The 20,068-nt window shown below is 41.5% G+C and overlaps 1 protein-coding gene across 1 annotated transcript in view; it reads right to left on the bottom strand.

The window, feature by feature from the left end:
* Nucleotides 1-18,894, bottom strand: part of map3k1 (mitogen-activated protein kinase kinase kinase 1, E3 ubiquitin protein ligase) — a 78,340-nt gene extending 59,446 nt beyond the window's left edge. Inside the window, exon 1 of the mRNA XM_078397057.1 lies at nt 18,137-18,894. Coding sequence (XP_078253183.1) covers nt 18,137-18,501 — 365 coding nt within the window. The 5' untranslated portion in view covers nt 18,502-18,894. The remainder of the gene's footprint in view (nt 1-18,136) is intronic.
* Between the last annotated feature and the right edge of the window lie 1,174 nt (nt 18,895-20,068).

The raw sequence follows: 20,068 nt of genomic DNA, 5'->3' as shown, positions 1-20,068 counted from the left end.
GGTAAAGTTTAGACTTCTACATTTCATTTTCTGATAAATAATCAGATCAAATGTAGTGTTAATAGCAGAATCTTTAATAATACTGATGCACAGAGAGATCTTGAGAATCAAATCCATAGCTCTTTGAAAGTGGTAACATTTTCAAGTGGTATCAAGTAGTAAGGTGGTAGGTATATACAGAAGTAAAGGCAGTGCTCGCCTTCAGGGAGTTCAGTAAAATAGTCAGGAAACCATGTTTGGTTCTACTGCATTTGCAATAGTGTGTGCAGTTCTGGTTGCCACATGATATGACACAAGTGAGTGCAGACAAAGTCTACCAGAATGCTCCTTGGATGAGGGTATTGGCTATTTGAGGAGGTTGGACACACTTGGATCATTTTCTCTGGAGCAGAGGTGGATGGGAGATCTGATAAAAGTTTATCTATGCCTCTCATAATAGTATAAAGTAGTATTTGTCATTTCCACCCTGGGAAAAACATTCTAATTGTCTTGAGGGCTTACTCACAAGGTCAGAGGGAGAAAGTTTAAACATGGAAAATAGATGCACGAGGATGAGGAGGGATCTTATTGAAACATATAAGATAATTAGGGGATTGGACACATTAGAGGCAGGAAACATGTTCCCAATGTTGGGGGAGTCCAGAACAAGGGGCCACAGTTTAAGAATAAGGGGTAGACCATTTAGAACAGAGATGAGGAAGAACTTTTTCAGTCAGAGAGTGGTGAAAGTGTGGAATTCTCTGCCTCAGAAGGCAGTGGAGGCCAGTTCGTTGGATGCTTTCGAGAGCTGGATAGAGCTCTTAAGGATAGCGGAGTGAGGGGGTATGGGGAGAAGGCAGGAACGGGGTACTGATTGAGAGTGATCAGCCATGATCGCATTGAATGGCGGTGCTGGCTCGAAGGGCTGAATGGCCTACTCCTGCACCTATTGTAAAAAAAAAATTTTTTTTTAAAGATGCAGGACTAGGCCATTCGAGCCAGCACTGCCATTCAGTATGATCATGGCTGATCATCCAAAATCAGTACCCCGTTCCTGCCTTCTCCCCATATCCCTTGATTCCGCTAGCCCCTAGAGGAATATGGAATATCCTTCCTCAAATTAAGAGACCAAAACTGCACACAATACCCCAAGTGTGTTCTCACCAGGGTCCTGTACAACTGCAGTGGTTTCTCCTCGCTCCTATACTTAAATCCTCTCACTATGAAGGCCAACATGCCATTTGTTGTCTTCACTGTCTGCTGTACCTGCATGCTTACTTTCAGTGACTGATATACAAGGACACCCAGGTCTCATTGCACCTCCCTTTTTCCTAATCTGACACCATTCAGATAATAATCTGCCTTTTTATTCTTGCCACCAAAGTGGATAACCTCACATTTATCCACATTACGCTGCATCTGCCATCTTAAAGAAACCTATCCATCACCCTGCAGCCTCATAGCACCCTCCTCGCAGCTCACACTGCCACCCAGCTTTGTGTCATCCTCAAACTTGGAGATGTTACATTTAATTTTCTCGTCTAAATCGTTAATACATATTGTAAATAACTGGGGACCCGGCACTAAGCCTTGCGGCACCTCACTAGTCACTGCCTTCCATTCAGAAATGGACCCATTAATTCCTATTCTTTGCTTGTTGTCTACCAACCAGCTCTCTATCCATGTCAATACCCTACCCCCAATACCATGTGCTCTAATTTTGCAAACTAATCTCTTGTGTGGGACCTTGTCAAAGGCTTTTTGAAAGTCCAGATACACCACATCCACTGGCTCTCCCTTATCCATTCTATTTATTACACCCTCAAAGAATTCCAGAAGATTAGTCAAGCATGATTTCCCCTTCATATATCCATGCTGACTATGACCAATCCTGTCACTGCTTTCCAAATGCGCCACTATTACATTAACAATCGACTCAAGCATCTTCCCCACTACCGATATACGGGTAACTGGTCTATAATTCCCAGTTTTCTCTCTCCCTCCTTTCTTAAAAAGTGGGGTTACATTAGTTACCCTCCAGTCCACAGGAACTGATCCGGAACCCATAGAACATTGGAAAATGATCACCATTGCATCCACAATTTCTAGGGCCATCTCCTTGAATACTCTGGGATGCAGACCTTCAGGCCCTGGGAATTTACCTGCCTTCAGTCCCAGCAGTTTACCTAACACCATTTCCTGACTAACGTGGATTCCCTTCAGTTCCTCCCTCCCACCAGATCCTCAGTCCCCTAGCATTTCTGGATTAAAGATGCCCAAGGAAAATTGTTTTATATTTACAAAGAGACCTATTTTATGCTCATTTTATTTATGTTTGAAATAACATGTAATTAATACCAAAACCTAATTTATGCATTCTATTTTTGAAATAAAGTGCTCAAATTTACACGTTTAAATGTTTACAAGTTTAATTTACTTAGTCATCGAGTGATACAGTGTGGAAACAGGCCCTTCGGCCCAACGCCCACACCGGAATTACACACTTATTAGAATGACACACTTTTCAGGAGTGTAACCTTTGCGGAAAGCGCAAAGTGCAAAGTGCCTATACACAGAATGATGAGTGCCTAGATTGTATTGCTAGTAGTGGTGATGGAAGGAGAAAAGATATTTGAGTTTAAGAGGCTTGTGAACATACAGATAACAGAGGGATATGGAATATGTGCAGGCAGAAGGGTTAATTTAAGAATATATTACGCACAGCACATAGGAATTGGCCCTTTGGCCCACAATGTATGTTGTACTGTTCCATGTTCTCATTTGTAAGGAGGACTGTCAAGTGTCACCACTCAATGCGGGTTGGTATTAATTATATGAATCTAAAGTACATTTACTTACATTGCGCAAGATCTTTAAATACATGTTATCTGTTCAACACTGGCTGAACATTCCAAATCAAGATACCCAAGGAAGGAACTCAAGTACTTTGAGTCATGTGGTTTCTCTGCAAATGTCGATATTTTCAAATTGGACAAGTTGCTTGATGTCAACTAGTTTGGTCACACATCTCACAAAATAAAATGTTTCGTGCTGCTTTTCTTTTAAATGTTATGCCAAACTAAATCAAACATTCCACTTTCAGAGTCTTATATTCTCAAGTATCAATAAAATTCACATAAAATATTAAACAACTTACATTTTATATTTTTAAACTTGACATTTGAACTGATTGACTGAAAGACACCATTTCATAGGCCAACATCCTAAAACATGGAATTTAAAAATCAGCAAAAAGAGCCAAACCTGGAATTTACTTCAACTGACATTACAATTTAACTATACAAAAGTCAAATACAATACTTCAAAAACATTAAGCAAATCAAATATCAGTAAGCAGTGAGTGGCTCAGTTGTAAAAACTAACTGCTGTGTTTTTAAAAACATCTATTCATGCATTTCCTCTACAGCTGCAGAGCAAAGAAATGCATCAACTCAAACAGACATGCAGTCCTTATAAATTTAAACAAACTCCTGCGATGCGAGTCTATTTTCAATCCAAAATGTCAATTTATAGTTCTTCATTAATAATTCAAGTGATTAGAAAGAAAGAAACCAAGTTAACACTTGTAAAACAACAGCTTGTAAACATTTTTTGAACTGCTTTCAAATTAATAGGTACTGTCTAACGATAGTTTGACAGCTAAAAGTGTTCATGCACATTATTCACTTCTTTAAATAATTCATCTTCAGAACAGTGAAAATACTGCTTATTAGTTTGAACACATTCGCTGTTTAATTCTAAATAAAACACAAGATCATTTTGCACAGTACAATTAGTAGCTGGGCTTTGTCAATTAAGCAATAGCTGCACAAAAGCATTCTTCTTCTAAACAAAACTACATAAGAGTTCCATGGTCTTCATCAGCACAAATACTAGACTTGTCTTGGTGAAAGCAGGATTTGTTTTGCACTTTTTTTAACCATATGATTCAATTAAACTTTCAGAATTTTCATAAGGTGCCATGCAACAAGCTCATCTGTAAAGTTAAAGCGCGTGGTATAAAAAGGGGGATGATATAGAGTTGGTATAGTATTAGCATAAAATGGGCACTTAATGTTCAATGTGAACTTGTGTGGGAGATAGTATGGGGGCAAAGGGCCAGTTTCAGTGTTGCATGAACATGTGGTAATCATGAGTAATGAAAACATGTTTAAGCAGCCCAAGACTGGAATTTACTACCTGCAGATACTTCTTGCTGTAAGCATGTTACACTGTGGTTCCATTATGGACTATAAAGAGAAGTGGATAATCATACAAGTGAGAAACCATTTGGAACACTACAGGAAAAAAAAGTGGTGGGTTGAGCCAGTGTTTCTCCTGTAGAGAACTACTGATAACATGATGGGCTGAAAGGCTTCCCGTGTTGTAAACATTCTGTGCATGAGAGAAGAGTAGTCACTATTGTTCTAAAGTAGAAAACCTGCACACAAACACTCAGTGGGATGGATTGATAGGCAATGGTTGTTGAGAACATTGAAAAATTAGAGGGATTACCACTTCTCACAGGAACAACCTCGGACAGTACATCATTCCCCACAAAATTACACGGACGGGCTGGAGATGACAAACCACAAGCCAAGGTGCTGATTTTCCACTACCTCCGACCATCATGGAACAACTTGCTGTTGCTACTAGAGCTACAATTTGGAATACATTGCACCAAATTATCAAAAAAGTTATAATTTAACCCAAAACAAAATGAAGGGTTTGTGTATTAAAAAAAGTGCATGTGCACTGTGCGCAATGGTGTATATTACATGCTACTAGATATCTCGGATGTCTGAGAATCTCAAACTGAGATCCTTCCAGGCAACTGGAGAGACAATATTATTGTACGGGGGTGTGAGGCATGGACTCTCACTCAAGCACTGTCGAAGTCTCTTGATGGTATCTACACCCAAATGCTTAGAAAAGTTCAAGATGTCAGTTGGAGGGACCACACCAACAACCACTATGGGGAGATTCCACCTCTGACCGAGAAGATCAGGTCGAGAAGGATGAGGCTTGCTGGTCTGGCCGCCCATTTTTGGAAAAGACCTCGGATCCATCTCGGCCTCTTTATTTTACATAGCATATTTATTTAATTTAGATTTATTATTATTTTTTATTTTTTTTAAAGCAATTTGTTTTAAAGAAATGCAATTTTCCCTAGTCACAATAGAAAATCTAAAATAATTAAATATATATTTATTTACTTTAAATTAAACTTTCATCCTATATATGTATGTATACATATTTGCATGTATGTTGTATGTATATATATGTATGTATGTTGTTCCTGAAATACAGCCAAAACGGTACACGATAGCGCAACAATTTTAAGCCCACCTTACTCACCATTGGCCTGTGGTGTGCTGGAGGAGGTTTCGTTCAATTTGTTATATTTTAAAAGTAACACCTCCGTGTTCGGCGTCACAATGGGAACCCAACGGAGTTGCGCAGTTGGGGCCCGTTGATCTAATACTTACGTGTTCATCGTGCGTCACAGCAGTAAGATGGCCGCCAGATCCGCGCATGCGCGGTTGTGGGAAGGTTGCCAGGGAGGACCGCCGCCTGTCCCGGCGTGCCCCGCGCCTGACCTTCCTCCCGTGGTGCAATGCGGCAGCAGAGAGAAGGTGAAAGATAGCCACCGGCAGGATGAACATGCGGCAGCACCTTGCAGCCGCTCTCCTGCTGCTGGCCGCTGCGATGGCCGACCAGGGCCAGGGTGAGTGGCTCCCTCTCCCTCTCTCTCCCCCCCCCCCCCTTCTCCCCCCTCCCCCCCGTTGCCGTGCCCCTCGGCCTGCAGCGAGCAGTTTGCGGCGGCGGCCATGGGCGTGCAGGGCTTCCAGGAGTACGTGGAGAAACACTGCATGTGGACATGCAGAAGTTGGCTCGCAGCAGCCTGGTGAGTCAGCTCCGCCAGCTGCTCAGTTACTAAAGAACCTTTCGTAACAACGGGACTCAACGGGTCCATGGGTCGTCTAGTGCAATTTAAAATCTCAAAACAATACGTTGCACTTCAACTTCGATTTTTCCTTTTGTGATGAAACCAAGTTGAAAAAATGTCAATGGCTCTGACTGAATGGCAACTTGCAATTCATAATGTAATCCTAGCCTTCAAAACTAACCCCACCTAAAAATACAAACTCATCACAGGATCTTTACTACTGGTGCATTTTACTAATCTTGGGCAGTAAGGTACACAAAAGGTTAGCATTAAAACAGCTCTGCACTTATATAACACAGAGTTACCAATTCTAGGTTAAGACAGACACCGTTACATTTTTTAAAAAGCAGGCGCTGTAATTATCAAAGTGTGATTCTTAATAACATTATACAATAGATTATACATTCAATTGTTGCAAAAATAGTGGAACTATACATATACATATCTTCTGTCCAAGCTAAACTCAAATAGGGAGACAAGCTGTCAGACTGAGCAATTCTCCCTTTGACTGAAATCAAGTTGTCCCAACTGTATGCATCTCATTAATCCGGTTGTTCAGTTAACAAAATTATTCATTTAAACAGTTTAATTACAGCGAGAGCACAGATGTTTAGGTATGTAATGGCACTTTACAGTCTGATCTAAATCAAGGCCCATACCAACTCCAGAGAAAAACGAATTAATCTTTGAAACAAGAATACTTGTTCCAATTATGTGCTAAAATAAATGGAAAAAAACCCATCTGTTTGCCTCCAAGGTAAACTGATCTGTGTAGTTTTAAATCTTGTCACACCACCTGAATGTCACCCAAACTCACAATACTGGCAAAACATCAATTTTGCTTGTTCAGTACTGAAAACTATAGACATTGTTCTGTCTGACAACATCAACAGAGCTCTCGGTTAAATAATCAAAACAGCACTGTTTTAAAAAACTGACAGTTGTTAATTTGTTACCTTGAAGACCACATAGCACAGATTCATTCCCCTGGGTTGATACGGGTTTCCATTTAGACGCAATTGAAAAAAGCTGGCCTGTACATTTCCAGGATATGTAGTTAACATTGCCGGTTTATTAGATAAACATTTTGACTACGAGTCACCTTCTTTGCAAATGTCCAGTGCTGCTGGAATGTTATTTGTTTTATTGTATGCAGCCAATACGACCAGGTACACATTCAATCAGCCAATGCCAAAAGAGCAAATGACAGAAATATTTAATATAATTAGCTAGGCAAATCATACACCGTTGAGTAGTGGGAGCAAGCAGCAGACCAAGTGTAATGAACAAACCAGTGTCTTCCAAAAACAAGAAATGGCTACATCTTCTTTTGTGCCTTTTGGATTAACTACCACGAATGATCTCAGTGCCTATGGATGCTTCTATCTTTTATTCACAAAGTCACTGGGAATGCTCATGCAGTACATCCCCATTCCCAGAGAAACCTTTGAGGAATACCAACAGTGCCACTGCCAATACCAATCCACCATTCACTCCAACACCCCATTTCACAAAAGCTAAAATATCCATGAAAACTGGAACACACAATGGACAAAGCTCGATTCTGTCAAAAACAGATAATTTAGGTATAAAAACAATGTTTGAACATCCTGTAAACATTGTCCTGCTACATCCATTTTTTTAAAAAAACAATAATGAACAATAGAATATTATACACCTGAAAGGAACTTTTCAGACACAATATAACTGGGTATCCATATTACATTTAATATCAATTGCGATTTTAAAACTGATATCACAATGAAGAACATACATTTTCTGAAATATTCCTCATTTTGTTATTTTTTACAAGATTCACTACAAATTAATAGAAAGATATCACTGAACCTTCAAAGTAGTATCTGGAATAATATTTGTGGAACCACGAAGTGTACAAATTTCATGTTTATCAATTTCCTATTTGGCAAGTTTACTCTCGCAGAAATCAACACTACCATCTCTCATATTCAGATTAAACTGTGTATCATTTTTAATCAAAAGGGAATAAAGGATAATCCATGCACAGTTGCACGTACATAAATCATGTCAAAGGAAAAGAAACCCCTGTTTACAACAGTGTAACTTTTGAAGATGTTTCTTTTGTGTTCCGTTCCAAGGCACTTTCCTTATTTATCCCTCTTAAATACACAAACAAAATATTGCAGGCCTTCCTTCAAGTAAACAAGTGTGAACATTGACAACATTAAAGGGTTGTGATATAACAATGCAAATATTTTTTCAAAACCTAAATCTAAAACAGAGTTAATGGTTCAGGCCAGAGTCATACAGCATGGAAACAGGCCCTTTGGCCGAAGTCACCCATGACAACCAAAATGCTTGGAGGCTAGTCACATTTGCCCATGTTTGGGCCATATCCCTCTGACCCTCTCTCACCCATGCATCCGTCTATATGTCTTTTAAAAGTTGTTATTGTATCTGCCTCAACTACTTCCTCTGGCAGCTCATTACATACCCACCACCCTCTGTGTGAGAAAGTTGCCCATCAGGTTACCATTAAATCTTTCCTCTCACCTTAAACCTAAGCCCTCTACTTTAGTTTATTGTCACATGTAAAGAGGTACTGTGAAAGGCTTTGGTTGTGTGCTAACCAGTCAGTATATGATTACAATGGAGCCATCCACAGTGTTCAGATACTTAAGGAAATAACTTTTATCCCCCCCTAACCCTGGGGAAAAAAAGACTGCATTCATGATTTTTAAATGCACCTAAGATCACTTCTCAGCTTCTAGCATGCCAAGAAATAATGTCCTAGCCTGCCCAATCCTTACCTATAGCCGAGTTAATCGCATCCTGGTAACATCCTCGAAAATCTTCCCAGTACTATTTCCAGCTTAGTGGAATCTTTCCTACAGCAGGGTGACCAAAACTGAATACAATTTTCCAAATGCAGCCTCACCTACGTTCTGTACATCTGTAACACTATGCCCCAACCACTATACTCAGTCTGAAGAAGGGTCCTAATCCGAAACTTCACCCATTCAGCAGGAATGCTGCCTGAACCGCTGAATTACTCCCAGCACTTTTCCCCCCCTCTATACTCAGTACCCAGACTGACGAAGGCCAGCATGCCAAAAGCTTTCTTAACCACCCCATCTACTATCCAAAAGACCACCCTAGCAGACTTTCCAAAAGACAACACTCTCAATTACCAGAATTAAACTCCATTAGCCATTCCCCAGCCCACTTGCCAGCTGATCAAGACCCTGCTTCAATTCTTGATTAACCATCTTCATGGTCGACAATACCACCTAATTCAGTATCATCTGGAAATTTACTAATTATGCCTTGTACATTCTCTTCCAAATTGTTGAAATAAACCACAAACAGCAATTGGCCAGCAGAGTTCCCTGTAGCACACCACTATTCACAAGCCTCTAGTCAAACCAACAGAACACAATCGGTACAAATCAGCAACAACACTTTCTCCTCGATAACTGCAAGCACTGGGGCATCTCATGGTTGAGCACTCAGCTCCCTGCTCTACTCACTCTATATTCATGATTGCATAGCTGTACAGTCCAATTCAATTTTTAAATTTGGATGGAATGGAATACTTTATTGTCACATGTGACTAGGCAGTGAAATTCTTTGCTTGCATACCCAATGTATACAAATTGTATACAAAATGTATATTGCAGATGACACCACCGTTGTTGGATGAATTACGGATAATGAGTCAAGAGTATAGGAGGGAGATCAATGCGATTGAATGATGCCAGAACAAAAACCTCTCAATGTCAGTAAAACCAAGGCACTGATTGTTGACTTTAGAGGAAAGACGAGGATCCACAAATCTGTCTTCAACAGGTCGAAGGTAGACACAAAATGCTGGAGTAACTCAGCGGGTCAGGCAGCATCTTGGGATAGAAGGAATGGGTGACATTTCGGGTGGAGACAACATACTACAAACTCTGAACTACCTTGCCAGCACTAGGGACATTGGGTTTTCTTTTAGTTTTGTATTATTATCAGATTTTTTATTTTGGGCTTTTTAAAAAAAATGTCTGTTCATATATAATCTATTGACTACTGTGTTTACAAACGTGTTGTGCTGCTGCTGCTACAAATAAGAATTTAATTGTTCTGTTTCAGAACACATTTGACGTCCAAAAAACAACCTTTCACCCTTTCCTCTGCATGAAGGCAATTCTATATCCAGTATTAAATACCCTGGATGCCATGCAATCAACCATGCAGACCTTCAAATGCCTTGCTGAAGTCCACATAGACCATGTCTACAGTCCAGCCCTCATCAACCTTCTTGGTTACTTAAAAAAGACATCATTCAAAGTTGAGAGACACAATAATCACACATACTAAACCACATGACCATCCCCAATCAACCTCTGCCTTTCCAAATGCATGCACATTTGCCACAGATGTTAAGCTTCTTCATCAGAGACCCTTCATCAGAATAATAAAAATGGAACAGCTTTTTCTGGTATCACACTTTTCCTTTTGATAATCACCAGAAATTAAGTTTTAAGTCAAAGCTAAAACAAATTGACGTATTTGTAATTTTTTGTTCCTTTCCTCCATTTTTTTTTGTTCCTTTACTCCATTTTTCTTGGGAGAAATTGACTTGCAATAGAAAACAGTCCCAAGTTCAAATTGATGAATGCACTTCTATATCGCAAAGCCATGGAGGTTAGAATCATGTGTAGGAAAGAACTGCAGATGCTGGTTTAAATCGAAGGTAAACACAAAATGCTGGAGTAGCTCAGTGGGACAGGTAGCATCTCTGGAGAGAAGGAATGGGTGACATTTCAGGTTGAGACCCTTCTGCAGACTGATGTAGAAGGAATGTGTGACGTTTCGGGTGGAGATCCTTCTTCAGCCTGATGTAGAAGGAATGGGTGACATTTCACTTGGGCAGCAGTATGAACATTGACTTCTCTAACTTCAAATAGCCCTTGCTTTTCCTCTCTCTCCATCCCCTCCCAGTTCTCCCACCAGTCTTACTGTCTCAGACTACATTCTATCTCTGTCCCGCCCACTCCCCTGACATCAATCTGAAGAAGGGTCTCGACCCGAAACATCACCCATTCCTTCTCTCCTGCCTGCCCCGCTGAGTTACTCCAGCATTTTTTATCTACCGAGGTCTACATTTACGGCTTCAATTGAGATTTCATTCAGGGAATTGTGGGTGGTCTGGGGAATCCATGAAAAACGTTCCACTTTAGGACAGAGGGGTTAAAAAACAACAGCATTCACAACCTCAATTATCCTGGCTGGAAGAGTATAGGATAAATATTGAAAACCATTAAACTTGGTTCTGAAGTTACCAGGGCAAAAAAATCCACTTCGGTTTAGGTGTCAACATTAATAAAATAATCTTTAAAATTGTTTTTACAAGGGTGAATACAGGAATTTGATCACAAAACCAACAGTGCATTGAAAGAGATCATACATGATTTTCTCTGTGAAAAATAGCATATATCATACAGGTGTGAATTATACGAGACAAGACAGCATTGCTTTAAGTTAGGCATTTTAAAATCAAATGCACAATTTTTTCTGTTGCCATAATTTATTAGGTCGCAAAATCTGAAAAGAAATCCCCAGTGTTCACATATCAAAAAGACCAATTTTATGCAAGAACCACATAAACTACGATAGCAGTGAAATGGATTAGTTACAAACTACAAAAGGGAGATGATAGATAATTAATGGACGGATTGCACAGGACAAAACTGGACCATGACAGAACATCAAATGTGGCAATAAAAATAAAGCAAGACACAGCAAAGAAAGTTAGTTAAAATGTAACCAGGATACTTGAGAAAACAGATGGAGATCTCTACCATTATCACTCCAGAAATCATGATGGCACACAACAGACTGAGGACCCAACATGGAAAAGCCATTTTAGGTCTGGCTATGCATAATAAAAATACGATGAACAGGTAATTGCATGCAAATGATCCTCCAGGTAAAAGTGATCACAATGTGATGAACTTGATATTTAGTCCAAGTGTAACAAACTTCCAGTTCTGGATTTATAGAGGGAAGTTGGCAAAAAGAGAAAATAGATCAAAACATTCCATGATAGATCAAATAGGCAGTGGCAAACATCAAAGAAATACTTTCATTTTTGATGAATATGCATTCTTTTGAAAGATAAGGACTGCATTAATAAAGAGGTTTTTTTTTCCTGGCTAAGTGGAAAATTAGACTAACTAAATGTATTAGATTGAAAAGGCTTTAACGTCGCAGACACGTGGATTGGAATATTTTCAGAAACTGTAAAAAAGGTTACGAATGAAAGAAAATATATTACTAACAGAAATTAGCAAGAAGGCACTGCAAGAACTTAAAAAAGGGGGAGTAGCAAAGTAAATGCCTGGTCCTTTTCAAGAAGAGAAAAGGGAAAATATTAACAGAGAATAAACAAATATTTTTAAATAGCTTCAATTCATACTACAAACGGTGGCAAGACGCAGAGTGCTGGAGGAACTCAAGGGAGTCAGGCAGCATCAGGAAAGATGGATTCCCTCCTCAGATGCTGCCTGATACTCTGACCTCCTCTAGCACTTTGTTTTGCTCAAGATTCCAACATCTGCAGTTGCTCTACTAAAAACCATAGGCTACCTAGTACCCATAGCAGTAACAAATGGCCAAAGGAACTTAAAATTGTATAATTTCATTAAAAACGTACATTGCAAATTATTGGCATCAAGGCCTAATAAACCTGCTGCATCTAAAGCTACTTATCCTAAGAGATGACTGTATTGAATTTCAGCTTCCTATGTATCTGGAAAATATGCAAACACAACACCAGTACAAGAGGGAAAGAGAAAAGAACACGACTACCCAGCTACAACTGAATCCAAATATGTTTTCAGGGACAAGTTTCCTCCAGATGCTTGCATTTCATCCGTCATCCCAAAGACATGGGTGTCTGTAAGTTAATTGTCCTCTGTAAATTGCCCCTGGTGTGTAGAGTGTGGATAAGAAAGTGGAATGATGTAGTACTACTGTGAAAAGTTGAGTATAGTTTATTATCATGTGTACGGAAGTACAGCAAAAAGCTTTTGTTGCATGCTAACCAGTCAGCGGAAAGCCAATATACGATTACAATCAAGCCACCCACAGTGCACAGATAGACGATAAAGGAAAAAACGATGATCAATAGCCAGCTTGGAGTCGGTGCACTGTCTCCAAACTAAAAATGGTTGTTGGTGGATTTCATTGCTGGGTGACAAATGTAGTATTTAGAAATCCAAGCAATGGTAGAACAATAGGGAAGTGATGACAAATGATGATCAACCTGAAGCATTGGCTGATTTTCTTCCACAGATGCTGTGGAACCTTCTGAATGTTGAGAAATATTTTAGGTTTTTATTTCAGATTATAGAATTGCAGAGCTATCTCGCACAGAAACAGCCCTTCAGCCCAACTCATCCATATTGCCAAACTAAGCTTGTCCCACTTGCCAGCACCTGGTGCCATAATTGCCCCAAACATTTCCTATCCAGGTCCCTGTCCAAGTGTTATTTCGTCGTAAATGTTTGTTACTGTACCCATCTCTGCCACTTCCTATGGCATTTCATTCCATAAACGTATCACCCTTCATTTGAAAAGGTTGTCACCCAGAGAGTTGTGAATTTGTGGAATTCTCTGCCACAGAAGGCAGTGGAGGTCAGTTCACTGGATGAATTTAAAAGAGACTTAGATAGAGCTCTAGGGGCTAGTGGAATCAAGGGATATGGGGAGAAGGCAGGTACAGGTTACTGATTGTGGATGATCAGCCATGATCACAATGAATGGCAGTGCTGGCTCAAAGGGCCAAATGGTCTCCTCCTGTACCTATTTTATATGTTGTCCCTCAGATCCTTTTTAAACATCTTTCCCTTAACACCTTAAACTCTTGCCCTGTAGTTTTAGACACTCCTACCCAGGGAAAAGTTTGATTATTTATTATACGAGAGGTATTTCTATGCCCCTCATGATTTTACACACTTCTATGAAAGGTCACTCCTCAGCCTCCTATGCTCGAAGGAGAAAAGACTCAACCTATCTAGCCTCCCCTTATAATTGAAACGCGCCAGTCCCTGCCATATTTTGCAGTACGTGGCACTACTAGTGGCGCAGCGGTAGAGTTGCTGGCTTACAGCACCGGCGACCCTGGTTTGAAGATATTCGGTTTCCTCCAACACTCGAAAGTCAAACAGGTTGCTAGGCGTGTGCCTGTGCGTGTTAGTCTTAATAAAGGCGGGGATCGCTGGCCGGTGGGCCTGTTTGCACACTGTATCTCTAAACTAAACTAATTCTTTAAAACACATTTAAATAGAATATTTCCATTGGATGCATCTTGCTGGTTGCAGTACTGAAATATACCCTACACCACTGCAACAAGAGTCCCACGTTTCCACATAAATTTGCAGATGACACAAAGCTGGGTGGCAGTGACTTGTGAAGATGATGCCATGAGGATGCAGGGTGACTTGGACGGCTTAGTCGAGTGGGCAGATGCAGTATAATGTGGATAAATGTGAGGTTTTCCACTTTGGTGGCAAGTACGGGAAGGCAGATTATTATCTGAATGGTGTCAGTTTTGGAAAAGGAGAAGTACAACGAGACCTGGGTGTCCTAATACATCAGTCACTGAAAGTAAGCATGCAGGTACAACAGGCAGTGAAAAAAGCTAATGGCACGTTGGCCTTCAAAACAACAGGAATTGAGTATAGGGGCAAAGAGGCCCTTTGTACAGGGCCTGCAGTTGTACAGGGCCCTGGTGAGACCACACCTGGAGTATTGTGTGCAGTTTTGGTCTCCTAATTTGAGGAAGGACATTTTTGCTATTGAGGGAGTGCAGCATAGGTTCAGCAGGTTAATTCCCGGGGTGGCGGGACTGTCATATGATGAAAGAATGGAGCAACTGGCTTGTATTCACTGGAATTTAGAAGGATGAGAGGGGATCTTATAGAAACATATAAAATTAAGGGATTGGACACGCTAAATGCAGGAAACATGTTCCCGATGTTGGGGGAGGCAGAACCAGGGGCCACAGCTTAAGAATAAGGGTAGGCCATTTAGAACTGACGAGGAAAAACTTTTTCACAGAGTTGTGAATTTGGGGAATTCTCTGCCTCAGAAGACAGTGGAGGCCGATTCACTGGATGCATTCAAAAGAGAGCTAGATAGAGCACTTAGGGCTAACGGAATCAAGTGATATGGGGAGAAGACAGGAACGGGGTACTGATTGTGGATGATCAGCCATGATCACCTCAAAAAAACATTGACCAGTCCCGCAAGGGTTAATTCTTATTATAACGAGTCAACATGACACTAAACATTAATGTTTGGTATATCCCTGATAATACATATGAAAAGTCTCCATATCATTACATCTCGGTTTTAACTCAACAATTACTAGTTCCATTATTTATTCCAAATCTCTCCTTATAGCAATTAAATTTTAATTGAAAGAACAGGATTTAATGTGACCAAATGATAAAGGCAGTTTGTACAAGTGTAGCTTGTATCATTTGAATGTGCTCAATTAGAAGTGATCAAATCACAATTTAAATATTTTCCCCAACTGTTATTTACTACAATTACCAATGCTGTCAGTGATCTTCACCTACAGAAATAATTGTAGTTACGATTTCTTGAGAGGATTTACAGAAGTTATTGGAGGAAAGTTATTTCAGACACAAACCAACAGCACTCAATAATTTTGGGCTTATTATATTACAGAAACTTGGCACTTTATAAAATACATCAAATAGCTTCAGACAGCTTCAAACGACAATAGTCCAAATATACTGCTTCTAAACTAAAAAGAGGCAGGAGAAACATTTTAAAAGTGTCCAATTATGAGGAATAAACAGTGGGCAAGATCAACAAGATTGGGTTCAATTGAACTCAATAGCAAGTATGGAATGATGGTTCCAGATCATCAAAATTATGCAGTGACCAATGTACTCAATCACAAATAAACATTGAAACAAGAAAAAAAATCATTTATAATTAAAATTAAATACAAGTTGTCACCAGTTTTAAAAGTCAAATTCACACAATCATACATTGCATATTTCATGTTATACATTGTAAAGTTTGCTTGTAACCTTTTCTAAACCAGAGTTTTTATTTATGAGGTTTGGTGAAACTAACTGTAAAACAATAAACCAACTTTTCAAATGTACACACTGAATGTAGCACAAATATTAAATGCTGAGACATACATCTTTTTACTTCATTATAATCAAGATATTTTGTTCATTTACAATGATTGTATCATAGGGCATGTAGGTAAGGTGCAAGGTTCTCCCACCAGTTTTACTGTCCCCGACTACATCCTTTCTCTGTCACGCCAACTCCTCTAACATCAGTCTGAAGGGTCTGGACCCGAAACATCACCCATTCCTTCTCTCCAGACATGCTGCCTGTCCCGCTGAGTTACTCCAGCATTTTGTGTCTATCTTCGATTTAAATCAGCATCTGCAGTTCTTTCCTAAACATTCTTACAGAACTTTACAGGGTTGATGCAGAGACATGTTTCCTCTGGATGAGACATGTAGAACCAAAAAGGTCACAATCTCAAAAGATGCCAATCGGCTGGAGCAGAAAATGAGGGGGGGAAATCGAACACCCAGAGATCAGTGAATCCCTTACTTGAGAGTATTGCAGATGCCCTCATCTGTGAAGACATACTCGGGTTTCTTCTGCACAAAAAATAAATTAAAGAGACAACAAATTGCAGGTGCTAGAATCTTGAGCAAACAACTGCAGGAGGGACTCTGCAGCTCAGGAAGCACTCAGAGGGAAATTGACAGTAGACATTACAAGTCAGGGTCCTTCAGAAAAATCAAGGAACATGGAATTATTATAGATAGCAGCTGAGGCATGTGGAGCCAAAATAGTCAATGTCTGCTTACATAGAATTACTCATATTTACAATGAAAAGGCTAAAGTATTTGGTTTATAGACTATTTATCAATACTTTAAATTATTTACAAATTTATAACTGATTCGTTTTATTTCTTGGAATTCTCTGCACAAATCCGTTCACCTTGCTCTATTCAAAAATTGACATCTCGCCAAGATATTGTCCATCACAACAAACCACCACACCCCCATAACCATTAAAGCGATTGAAGTGCCTTGTTAAATCCAAAAGGCGTCGTACAAGTCGCTGTATTAATCTGCTACCATTTTACTCATTAATAGAACATAGGCTTGCAATGATCCAAGACTCTCGTGCCCTCGCCAAATTAAAAAGCCAGCAATAACCAAAATTTCATGCTTTAAATTTAACAAAACATGTTTATTATACACGAAACATGTTTATTATATCTTCTGTAGATACATCGGAATGTTTCTGCCTTTCAGTCATTTAGTTGCTTTTATCAATGATTTATGGCTTCCAATCACTGTTTATATTATTTAACATTTGAATCGCTGATTCAGTGTAATCAAATGCACGAGGTTACATGCATCAAAGACTTGTTCGCACAGACACTACACAGTTCCGCACGTAGGTACGAATGTTAAGACGCCTACTGTATGAAAGCCAACACACCAGGGGGAAAAATAAGCGCGTGTCTTCGTTCACGTGTTACAAGCAATCTACTACCTTGTTTAAATGCAGGCTGAAACTAAAGCTGCAGCCCAAGATTACTGATGCGTATAGATGTATTAAACGGCATTTGCGACCCATGAGCGGTACAAAAATGCCCAGTTCAACTGCAGAGTAAGTGTGAAATACAATGCGAGTACGCGGCAGCAGCAGCTTGTCACGGTAACTTCAGCACCCCGGTCCCTGCTTTTACCCAAGTGATGAGAGAGAGACACACACACACACACACACCGCCCGTTGCGAAGGCATTGAACATTATGGCGAAACGTTCGCTGATCAAAGAGGATCAGATGACAATACAACAACCGACAGCACATTCAAAATCCGGGCAGGAAACCGAGCTTGGTAAATTACAGGCACCACTGACAAGAATCAACCCAAGAGGAACAGCGCACCCTCGAACACTTTCGCAGCCGATCGATCACCTGTAGGGTTGGTGCGGCGGTCACACTGTTTACATGTCATTGGGGGGGACGGAATGCCGGACACCTGAGCGGCGCCACACAGAACTGCGCCTCAGCGCAGCTAAATGTTCGCCCACCCCCAATACCGATGAACGGCTTCACCAGCACAGCGCAGGGCAGGGGCAGGAGCTGTCTCACCTGAACGGAGCGCCGAGATCCATGAGGATTGCTCCAGCCGAGCCGCCGCAGCCCGCGGCTGTCACTGCTGCCCCGGTGCCGGTGCCGGTGCCGTGTGCGGGCTGCTCGGCGCAGGGCTCGGCCTGGGGACACGGGTCGCCACTCGGTTCCTTCTCCACCGAGGCGTCGAAATCGACGCTCTTGACTTTGCGGAGGTGCTTCCTGTACGAGGCGAGTTGCCTCTGGGCCGAGACGGGCTCTTCATCCCTCGACTCGGCGCTCTTCCCGCCGCGACTGCTGCCCGCGGTGGTGCCGTCGGCGCTGAATGCCGCCCGGCTTCCCGTCGCTGTCCCCGCCGCTGCTGCCGCTGCCGCCGCCGCCGCCATTTTGTCCTGCTTCAGTTCATGGGCGCCAGTGTAAAGGAGCAACGGTCAGCCTCCCTCAGTACAGCCGGACTCCTCCAAAAAATCACAGACACACAGCTTTTGTCCTGACTTGGGGAGTGGAAGATCACAACAACAAAAAACCTCTCGACAGCCCCGCGGTCGCACTCGCATCCTCCCTCCGCACACACTCTGACTGTGCTCCGCTCCGGCAGCGTTCCTCACTCAGGAGCGGCCCGCCTCTTGCTCTTGCTCTGCCTCTGCTCTGCCTCACACAGTGCGGGTTCCGCAGCCGCCCTCAGCTACATCTCTCCGTCCAGCTACAGGACAGGACGGGACGGGACGGGACAGGACCCGCCGATAAACTTAGAGTTTTCAATTATTTTTTTCTCCTCCTCGCTGTCTCAAAGGAGGAGGAGCACCCGAGCCCGTCCCAATCCCTTATATGGAGAAAGAGCCCCGGCGGCCCCACAACCAACCTCCTGCTTCACAGCGACAGGTCTGCAGGGACCGACCGACCGACCGACCGCGGCGAGCCTTCTCCCAGCCAGTCAGTCAGTCAGTCAGTCATGTGTTCCTCTGCATGGAACAGAGATCACCAAAGTTAACTCCAGTACACGTAAAACATTTAGAACGGAGATGAGGAAGAACTTTTTCAGTCAGAGAGTGGTGAAGGTGTGGAATTCTCTGCCAGTTCGTTGGATGCTTTCAAGAGAGAGCTGGATAGAGCTCTTAAGGATAGCGGAGTGAGGGGGTATGGGGAGAAGGCAGGAACGGGGTACTGATTGAGAGTGATCAGCCATGATCGCATTGAATGGCGGTGCTGGCTCGAAGGGCTGAATGGCCTACTCCTGCACCTATTGTCTATTGTCTATTGTTGAATGAAGCCGGAACATATTGGAACTGCTCTGCAAAGGCTGGGCATCCAATGGAGGGGTGGAGAGAAACGGAGTTGTTACTTCAGGTCGATGACCTTTCATCAAAAACAAACATACAAAATGGGTGTAGGAGCAGGCCATTCGGCCCATCACCTCCATTCAATATGATCATGGCTGATCATCCAAAATCACTACACTACCCTTTTCCCCATATCCCTTGATTCCCTTAGACCCAAGAGCTAAATCTAACTCTCCCATAAAGTACAAACCATTTTAGCCTTGAATATATTTATCGACTCAGCCTCACCAACTCGCTCATTCAGTGAATTTCCAAGCCTGACATCTGTCAAGTTCTAATTTTGTACCCGGAGTTCCAGATTCCCCAGCAAGAAGGAGCATTTTTTTTAGCATAAACTTTTTCAAGACCGTTGAAAATCTTGCGTTTCATAAAGACAATTTTTGTCTTAAAAAAATTTCCAATGAGTAAGGAAAAATCTTAGGTATCACAAAATGCTGGAGTAACTCAGCAGGTCAGGTAGTATCTAGGAGAGAGGGAATGCGTGACGTTTAGGGTCGAGACCCTTCTTCAGACTGGGTCACTCGGAATCATGGGGGCACGCAAGCCTCTTCACCACAACAAGGTGAACGATCCGAAGAGGGCAATACTTGGTGACAATACTTATCTACAGTGC

The sequence above is a fragment of the Rhinoraja longicauda genome, chromosome 1 (assembly GCF_053455715.1).
Source record: "Rhinoraja longicauda isolate Sanriku21f chromosome 1, sRhiLon1.1, whole genome shotgun sequence".
Classification (NCBI taxonomy): domain Eukaryota; kingdom Metazoa; phylum Chordata; class Chondrichthyes; order Rajiformes; family Arhynchobatidae; genus Rhinoraja; species Rhinoraja longicauda.
The sequence above is the reverse complement of the archived record's forward strand: the minus strand, read 5'-3'. Positions and strand labels throughout refer to the sequence as shown.